Raw genomic sequence first — 10,398 nt, 5'->3', positions numbered from 1 at the left:
CTTTTGGCACACAACTAAAAATGGCTATGCAAACTTGAAGAGTTACATAGTTACTTAAAGAGATATTTGGTTTCTTCGAATAGGAATGTTTCAGACAGAACAGAATACGTTTTTCATATTATTGTTTTCTGATAAAGTTGCAGAAAAATAATGTTGGTTAATGAACACTGTTTATGAACTTCAAATTTGGCAAGGCAAGGTACTTGTAGTCTCAAAAAATTATTTACGAATAATTATATATAAAATATTAATTTCAAGACCACTGACGATTGGTATTTGGCAATACTCGAAACAGCCAGCTATTCAATTAAAAATAAAAAATTTTATTGTTGTAATTTACTACTGTACCCTGAAGATGACTATCAAAGATAGTCGGAATATTGAAATATCATTTTAATAAAATATAAATATTTGTAATATAAATAATATATAATAGTTTTTTATTAATTGACCACATAATACAACCAATAATTATTAAATAATTAAGGACAAAAATAAATAGCACTGATAACTAAAAAATTCAACTGAAATTCATACTTTGATTATAGTAAAAAAAAATTTCGAATAAAATTTTTAACTATATTTCTATTATTTCTTTTTTTCAATAAGTTTTTATACCCATAATATTGTTAGTATACAACATAAAATAATGTAATTTATTATGTTTAACAACATTGCGCATTGACATATATAAAATGTAAAAAATATTATCTTTAAGTTTTTAATGATATATTCTTTGTACGTTAAACAATATTGTTGTATCATATTAATATATTAATTTATAAGCATTAGGATATTAAGTCAATAATGACTGATTTTACAGTCATTGTTTAGATCTCAATACTGAATAAGTCATGCTTAAGTCATCAACTTTTCTGTCTTGATTTAATCATAAGTCAGTTTTAAGTCTTAACATATGACTGTGAAATCGGCCAAAGAGAATTCAATCCAAAAAATAAAAAAACTAAATAAAGCTTCATTATTGATACCAAGGCTGTCGACGCACCCATTGTAAACGGTTGCAGGTTTGGTCAGAGCGTATCTTGATACTAGCACCTTCAGCAGCACGTACTGTTTCCTTGACCTGCATTTGTATGTCTTAATTAATTACAAAAGCTCGTTAATTATATTACTTACACTCTGCATAAGATTTTGCGCATTGCCAACCAACATTTCTGTAGCTTCGCGATCCTCATCGGATCCCTGAGCACCTAACATTGTTGCTTTTACTGTTGATAGAATTTTTAGTTGTGTGCCTATAGTAGGAATGCGTTCACAGACTTGCAATAAATTGGTACGTATACGTCGATCAGTGCATTGGCGTGCTAATTCCTTTGCCAATCGCGTTACGTCTTCAGAAGCTTCAGCAATTTTTTTGGCTGTTGCGATTAATTCCCGTTTACTACCTTTAGAATCAGAAAGCACCAATTCACTTAAGCGCGCCATTAGTATAGCCATTCGCTTAGCGGCAGCTATTATTTCGTTATCTTTGGAAGACCATTGTCGAACTTCTTGATGCAAACCGCGTGCAGCAATCTGTTAAAAAAGATTTGTTATGTAAGTTTTAAAATAGCGTGCAATTTAAAATTTGATTTTTACCAAAATTGGTTGATTGGCGTGAGGCATTGTACGAAATACTCCCTCATCTTCATCATCCGTTTCAGCTGGTGGGGGACGTACAGGTGCTAAACATTCACGAGGAAGTGGTGGGCGAGGTGGTGCGCGATCAACTATAAGGAAAACAGATAATGCAATTCTTAAATACTACTTATTTTAATTAGGTTTATAAATCTTATCTTCTATTGATAAGTAAAAAAGAATAATAAATATGTTATAATTCTTACTATTTAGATTAGATATGTGTAAAGTACTTATTTCCGGAATAATGGGTGGTAACGAAGTTGGTAGTGTTGGAGGAACTGGTGGTGATATAGCATCTCGCACATCTTGTACATCCGCAAGTAGCTTATATGGGAAAACTTATTAGAATAAGTATTTTGAAGGAAGATCAACTAACACTTACCCTTTGGAATGATTGCTTCCAAGCATGGGTAGCTGTCAAATCGTTAATATTGCTTGCAACTCGTTTAGCATCACCAACCATTACAGGTAATGAGCTTTCTAGGCGATTTATACTGGTATTCAGTTTAGCGGTATACAGAGGGTCCTCTGAATTATCACCTTCCTGTTTAGCTACTAACAACACACGGTTAATGAGACGTGCTATATTCGAGGTGTTGTCAACTAATTTTTGAGGTTGCTTTGCGTGTATGGCATCTTCACATAACTTAGCATACATTTGCATGTGTTCCTCAGACGTTTTAATAAAATCGGTAGGATCAGTAGCTTGATCACATAGTGTGCGCATTCGCAATACGGTATCTGCATATTGTTGCTTAAGATTCTGCAAATGTTCATCTGCTGCTTTGCTAGCTGGATAATTCATTCGTATACGACCGGCGTTAATCAACTGAGGTGTAAGAGAATCGACTTGTGCAGCTGATGAAAGCAACATTTCTGCTAACTTTTTATTGCCGCAAGCACCTCCAGCTGCAACCATTCGCGAGGTTTTTGAAGCTCGATCGCTAAAATTCTGTAGATTATTCGATTTTTGATTAAAATTTTGCTCGCGACCGGGTGCTACTTCTGACAGCATCACAGCTTCAGAAAATTGCTTTAATGGTGTGCTGACATCCATAAAATCTTGGACAATTCGATTAACAAGTGCATTTTGTACTGCTGTCTTTAATTCATGCAATTTTTGAGTTAACTTCTTAGCAGCCTCCTTTGCCGCTGGAGAATTACCAGCAGCTTGGCGTTTCAAACGATCAACTTCATCACAAAGTAGCATTATTTCTGCCTTTTGGTGTCCTGGGCATCCATCGGCTACCTTACGACCTTCTTCTACAATCAAATTTATGGCGCGGTCACCCAAACCACCATCATTAATTTCTGGATTCTGTAGCCATTTAAGTGCTTGATCTAATCGTCCCTGAATAGTGTGCGCTGTTTGCTGTACGCCCGCTTTGTCAACATTAATGACGGCATTTTGAACAAGTGACTGCAAATTAAAGAGCTTTTGTCTTGTGTTTACTGCAAGTGATTCAGCTTGATTTGATGTGCCTTTACCGTCTTGACGTAATTCACATAAGCCGTTCGTCATTGCTGTGATTTCATCTGCTAATTTGCGTACTGGATAAGAATCTTGTGGCAGACAACGCTCTGAAATTTCATTAGCATTGTCAATTATTTGTCGTAATGCTTTTTCTCCGACACCACCTCTTAGTGCATATGGATTACCTAACCACTCATTCGCTAGTTCCGCTTTATTATTTATAGCATTGGTAAGTTTTTTCAATACCGTCAAGTTATCCAATTCGCTAGTATCTTCGTCATAAGTTGTTAATTGAAGTACTCGAATAATTTCTTGCATTTCATCGCTCATGCGAGATGATAAATAATTTCGATTTTCAGCAGCTTCTTCAACCCCTTTGCCCTGTTGCTCTACAATGTGTATGTAAACTTTCATGCTGCAAATAAGAATCGGCGCAAGTATCTTTACTTGCTCAACACAGCGCACTAATATTTCACTATGTACTTGATGGGTTAATTCCTTTTCTCGTACACTTAGTTCCCGTGATACTTTACTCAAACAGGGGGACAAATCTTTTAGAAATTGAACTAAATCCTCCATTGTATTTATAACCTCAGCAACTGCTAAATAGTCCAGAACTCGTTTACATTCTTGTATAATTTTTCTCACTTCTGATTCGTCGAAGCAGAGCAGAAGCGATGAGGTGCCTTGAAGAATACCCCGACTTCCTTCAATTAGTTTCTTACGAGCAGGTCCCGAATAAGGGTCAGAACTTAACATTCCGGAAGCTTGTTCAAGTAACTGCGAAGCAGTTTCTACACGTTGTAAAGCTGCTGGCATTTCTTGTTTTAATATGTTATCATCAGAACTATTTATCGTTTCACGTCCAACCTTTATTAAATTAGCTACTGCCGCTGATACCACTTGAACTGGCCGGCTAAGGTCAGGCATAGCATTACCATCTTCAGCTTCTTCATGTAAAATAACTAACCGAGAAACCTAAACAAGAAAAAAACAATTATAATTGATGAATTCAATAATTATACAGCTGGTTTATGATGTCGTTTTAATATAACACTACATATAAATTAGTTGGTGAAAACAAAAAAAAAATGACAAAACTTGAAGTAACTCAACATAGGTTTTGGGTGATATACTCTGACTCCAAGCTAAAAATTTGAATATAATGAAATAATTGTAATGAAATAATATAATATAATGAAAATTGTTATTAGAATGAAATATGTTTCGTCAAAAAAACATTCTAGCATTATATATACAAACCAACTTTATTAATTTCATGTTTGATTAAAATAAATATGTGGCTATAGACACCACTTCTCAGTTAAAACTAGTAAAAATGTTTTATGTTAGTAAACGAATATAGCAAGCATAAATATACATTTTGAATATGAAATTACGGACCGTCAAATAAAATTTTGAAATTTAAATTTTATATAATTTGATCCCATCGTCAAATTACTTACATTAATACTTAATGTTAGTAAGAATTACATATTAATTAATAAAATACGTAAACATTACACATATAAATAATTCTGCAAATATTTGAAATAGATCGCATTTTAGGGACCTGCTTTAATAACAGATTCATAACGAATTCCTCTTATGAATTCAGGCCACAAAATGTTACATCTATCAATAAATCCAGTGGAAGAGTCGTAAGTTCTTATATGGAATCGGCCAAATTTTCAAAAAAAAAACACAACGTGGCTTAGAATATTTTATTAAATCGGTAATCTAAAAAACGTTTTTTGGTGACAACATTGCTGTACAAATTGTGTTTTCACCCGAACATAACAATAGAATCAGTAAATAATCTTAAAACCATTAATGAAACAAAAAAATACTATTATGTTTTAGCGGCTTAAGGTATTTATCTTAAAACTTAGAAGATATAATGGTTCATGTAATTATCCGAAGACTAGACAAAGCTTCACACACAGGTTTCGAGCAATATTTAGATAACACTTAAAGGATAATTTATTTCGAATAATAGTTTTAAATGAAAGGAAATCTTAAGGCATCCGAGTTAATGACGAAAGCAAGCAGTAAAGATATCAAATTTTAACACACAACTACGGATTCAGCAACAATATAAATAAATGCAATAACATTCACAGTTCATTTCATATCAATTTCATGCAGAAGAACGACTTGTTAAAATGTTATAAAATGTACATAATTTACATGAAGTGTGACCATACTGGATTGCAACATTCCATTAGGTGTTGCACCATATGCTAAAGAAGACATAATATGCTGTTACACCAATACAACAGACAACCAGCTTGAACACCAAATCATAGGTTGGCTGAAAATACCTTGAAGTACCTCCATGAATAACACTGATATCATCTTATAATCATGTAAGCAAGATTGTTAGCATCTAGTTCTAAAGATAAAATCGAGTGCCAGAGCAGTAGCTAATGCAAGGTCACAAGTAATTATTGTGACTCAACCACAGTATCCAGCCATGGTCTGCAAGTAAGCTCTAGCTCAATTTGCATCGAAAACATAGGGATTGGGTTACATTGAGTTACAAAAGTCACACGACAGTATCTGTATAATCACAAGTGACACAGTTTTCGAAGTACTTGTAATACCCAAAATCGTATCTAATCAACTAACCCAGCATTTGGCAATTTCAGATTGAAAACTGCCCAGTTACATCCAATTAGCAGATCCTACATTCTAAGGGTTTGATCAAATTCATATTATATCATAAGCGTTTAAGTCCTAGTCAAATTCATTCTAAGACTACTGACTTTTATAATAACTAATTGGTGTAAGTTACTTACTTTCATATGAATATCATGATTTTTTGGTGTCCGAAAGCATTTTTGTTTAGTTCCTATAGTCATCAATACTAAAACCGTTGACTTTGTAGACTTCGTTGCAAACTGGCTTCACAGAAATTTGTTTTTTTTACAATTTCAGCAATCTTTGTGTACATCCTTTGTAATTGTCTACATACGATACCATTATTGGAGGTGCACGTCTGTCTAAAACAGTAACAGCATTAATATCGGGTGCTTTCTTTTGTTCACAGTTGCTATTATTTGTTTCACATTCAGGTGAAAACTCAGTTTTTCTCTTCTTACTTGGTTTCGACTTTTTTACAATCAGTTTCCCAGGCTAATTGTTCCTCATCAGTTTCTTACTCATGGGGTTTTCTGCTTGAATCTCATTTTGGTAAGTTTTGAGTAGTATCTACTACTTTTACCCGAGAGTTTTCGCATTTTGAGTTATTTTTTGTTTCAGCTTTTCGCAAAGTATATTCGGCTTTGGATTTCTATAAACAATTTATTTGGTTTTTGTGTGCGTTGATCGTATTGGTCATCTCTGGTTTCACCACTTGAGATGGCAAACCCCCTCCCGCCATACTTATTCATAAAAGAACTATGACTTTGATAGTGCTTTAACGAAAGACATCTAATGACTTATTTTATTTAAAATAAAACATTTGAAATAAAAATAAAATTTATAATACTAAAAATATCTTAGCGTACTTTTAGCGTTAAATAGAACATATCGAGTTTTTGTATATACTGGCAAGAACACTAATTACAAGAGGACTTCTCAACTGATCTTTTTAAAAATTTGTCTCCAAAAACATTAGACCGATCAAGAGGAACGCTTTGTGTTAGTTCTCTATTTTTGCATTTGCTTGTAAATTTGATACAAAATGTATACATTTTTAACTGAAGAGAAAGATTGCAATATTTGTTTGCCTTTGATTTGTGTTTTGCTATATTTTTTTTCTTTTGGAGATACAGTCAAACTTTCTACTCTTAACGCTACTCTTAACGTTTATATTGAGTTTGACAATGAAATGTGTATATAAGGCTTTCCTACAGATGACGATATTATTGGGCATTATTGCTCCGAATTAGTGGATCCGATTCTAAGCGCAAGTTTGACTGTACTTTAACACTGTGCGTAGTCAGAATTCAGTTACACTTGAACATTGTTTTAAAATATATTACTTGTATTAATATAAAATTTTAATGCGTATTGTTTTACTTGCTATATGTAAAGCGACCATTCTGGTGCTTTTTACAAAGCACCATTGTTTTTTGTGATAGTTTATAATTATTTAAGTATGAAATTTGCAAATAAGAGTGAGTAGGAACCCTTTATTCACAAGCCACGCTCGCATCATATCTTACTTTGATAGGACTATATTGTAAACGTAATATGAACATGAACTTGAAATCCCGTTACCGATAGATGCGAGAGGGAAGAGAGTGTGACGTTAATTTATGAATTTCAAGCAACTAAATTTGCTTAAATCTGCTTTTTTTCAGCTTGACACGCATACATATATCGTTACTCAAGAAATACCGGAGTAACGAATACAAACTTTTTATTGTATTCGTTACTTTTACTCATTTTACCAATGAGTAGTATTTGTTATAACTACACTTTCGAGTACTTGGTAACGATTATTTTTAAGCAATTGTTTTCGCGGTATAATAATAACTACTTTATTTTGAACAAAATTTTTCTTAGCTATCAAATTCATTAAAAATGTTTAAAAACATTAATATATAAAAAGTGAAATTTGGATTCATTTAGGAAGTGAAAAGCTAAAAGCAAAATATGCGGATCAAATAATTCACTTAAATAATAATTCTAATTCATTAAATCTATAATTTATTATAATTAATATATATGCTTTTAAAAACTCCTTCTATTGCCGAAAAAAAGCATTTAAACTTCAGTAACGAAAACACAGTAACGAAAATGCACTAACGAAAACGCACTAACGAATACTGAGTAACGAATAAATACTCGAAAAGTAACGGGTTATTACAAATACGCAAAAGTAACGAAGTTGGCACCACTACCAACTGAAAAAGAAAAAGGAAGAATTGTTATCGTTTAAGAAAGAAGGTATAAATGAAAAATGGAACTTAAATGGTGCATTTATCAAAATATTGTATTCTTTTATATAAAATGACGTAAAAAGTAATAATACGTAATAATGACGTAATAATAATTAATAGTAATAATAATGCTATGTAAATAAATTAATATGTAAAAATTTAAGTTAGTAAGTTAATATGTGAATAAGTTAATATATAAATATGTTATAATATTGTTTTATATAAACATTAATATTTTAATTTTACAAAACATAAAACATAATTCATCCAAAAAAATGATTAGTATTCTGTTTAAAAATCAGTAGAAAAGGCAAAATTGAAAAGATAAATAAACATACAGCACTGATATGTTGCATTACATATGTCAAAAGGTAAGCGAACATGTTAGCGCTGAAAGTTGCATTACAGATTTGAAAAGGTAAGCGACCGATTCAGCACCCGCAATGACATGTATGTGTTTAAGTAATAAGGAGTTTCTCTTGAAAAATCAGCACAAGACATTACCATTCAGCGCTGAAGTAGTTGAATAACCATTGTAACCATACTGATAACTGAACCTAAATAAATAATAGGTTCACCACATTGCTTACATGAAACTTAACTAAATGTATTAAATTAATTTTTATCATTATTGTGACAAGTGCCATCAAGGCTTTTCTGCATGGGATTGTAAAATATTTCGAGGTAAATATAAATAGATTTATTCTAAACAAATAAGCGCATATAATCTTTGTATAAGCATAAGAGCATTGCAGTACCAAAACTTTTTTTATCACTAAATGTAAATTATCTTTTATCACTAATATGAGTTGTAAAACCATAAAATACAAATGCAATATTGTTAATAATAACATTGATCACATGCTGAATAAAGATTATTTTATCTCTTAACTTCTAAGACAATTTTTAGACAAATATTGTATGTAAACCGTAGTATTTTAAGAAATAAATCAGTATGAAACGAATACTCATTCTTTTAATTAAACATTTTGGTCCTTCGAAACCACGGAAATTGGCTAAGAAGACAATAAAATGAAAAATTCGTCAAGTAATTCCCCACCAGTGGTAAGACACTTGTAAGAAAATATAAATTTTTCCTGAAATGAAAAAATATATTAAATTAGCCAAAGTGATCCCCCACCAGTGGTAGAGACTTGACTAAATCAGCAATAATTTAGAGCCTTACAAATTATTACAAAAAAATTACAAAAAAGGATTTATTATTTTAGCTAAATAGCTAGGATTTTCAAAATATATAACGCCTTGGCTGTTCAAAAAGAACGCCCAATAACATTGGCTGATCCTAACAGCCTTTAGGGAAAAAAGGTACGTAGGAAAGTCTTCCAGGCCAGATATTAGGACGTTTTTATTTTGTTGAATAAATAAAAAATTTTTACTCATTTTTCTCATGCTTTAGATGAACAAAGAAGAAAATTTGAAAAAGGTCGAAGAATACGATCCAGATCTAGCACGCCATCATTTTTATCCAAAATACACGCCAAGTGTCATTAGAAATCAAGGTCCGGAACGGCTTAGTATAGAGGAATAGAGAAAGAGGCAAAAACCAATAAGACCACCAAGTCCGAAATCTCCAGCTAAGAAGAAAAAAAACGGGCAGGAAAGAAATTCCAAAGGAGAAAAAAGTTTGCACTTCTGTATCAGCAATTACATCGTCAAACAAATAAAGAAGAAGGTTATTAATTCAGAAAAAAAAGAACTTAAAAATAATGAAAATAAGAAATAAAAAATATTTTTGAAAATTCTAACAATTATTTTATTAAAATGGGAAATTCAAAAAGACTTACTAACAGGTCAATATCAGCTAATAGACAAGTTAGCTGAAGTAAAACTAAAGCTTTAGAAGCATTAGAAAACATTGGAAACATTTTTCTGAGAACGATTAAAAACTAAATAAGTTTGGAATAGAAGAGATATATATTTTAATGACGTATTATTTAAGGATATGAAGGAAAAATATATCGAAGTAAAAAAGTTATTAAGTATGGAAAGTGAAGAACCCGAATCAGAAGATACAGAAGAAATATTAGTCACAAAGACCAAAAACGAAGACAAATTAGAAATTATTATAAAAGAAACTGACGAAAATTGGGAGATGTCGATACATTTAATTAAAAAATTAGATGGAACAACTCATCGTATGTTACACAATATACCTAACACTTATGCACGAAATTTATTAATACAATCAATAGAAAAATATTACGAAGACCTACAACTTATATTGAAAAAATTAAAGGACGAGCAAACTAGTCGTTTACAAAAAGTGTATAAACTAGAGACACTAAAGAGCGAAATTGAAATAATATTAAATATTAAAGCCACTAATGACGAAAGAAATCAATCCAATACGCAAATAATTCAACCAACCGT

At 31.6% G+C, this 10,398-nt stretch overlaps 1 protein-coding gene across 6 annotated transcripts in view; it reads right to left on the bottom strand.

The window, feature by feature from the left end:
* Window positions 1-565: 565 nt before the first annotated feature.
* Window positions 566-10,398, bottom strand: part of LOC119667905 (vinculin) — a 49,341-nt gene continuing 39,508 nt past the window's right edge. For 4 of the 6 annotated variants that reach the window (XM_038077252.1, XM_038077251.1, XM_038077250.1 and 1 more), the window contains exons 3-7: window positions 2,024-4,093; window positions 1,845-1,965; window positions 1,600-1,730; window positions 1,138-1,536; window positions 566-1,084 (exon numbers count right to left, since the gene is read on the bottom strand). In XM_038077252.1, the coding sequence (XP_037933180.1) occupies window positions 980-1,084; window positions 1,138-1,536; window positions 1,600-1,730; window positions 1,845-1,965; window positions 2,024-4,093 (2,826 nt within the window). In that variant the 3' untranslated portion in view covers window positions 566-979. Of the gene's footprint in view, window positions 1,085-1,137; window positions 1,537-1,599; window positions 1,731-1,844; window positions 1,966-2,023; window positions 4,094-5,916; window positions 6,535-10,398 lie in introns of all 6 variants that reach the window. The other 2 variants (XM_038077249.1, XM_038077248.1) reach the window with 2 other exon arrangements.

This window comes from Teleopsis dalmanni, chromosome 1 (assembly GCF_002237135.1).
Source record: "Teleopsis dalmanni isolate 2A chromosome 1, ASM223713v2, whole genome shotgun sequence".
Classification (NCBI taxonomy): Eukaryota; Metazoa; Arthropoda; class Insecta; order Diptera; family Diopsidae; genus Teleopsis; species Teleopsis dalmanni.
Note: the sequence above shows the minus strand (reverse complement) of the source record. Positions and strands in the feature narration are given on the sequence as shown.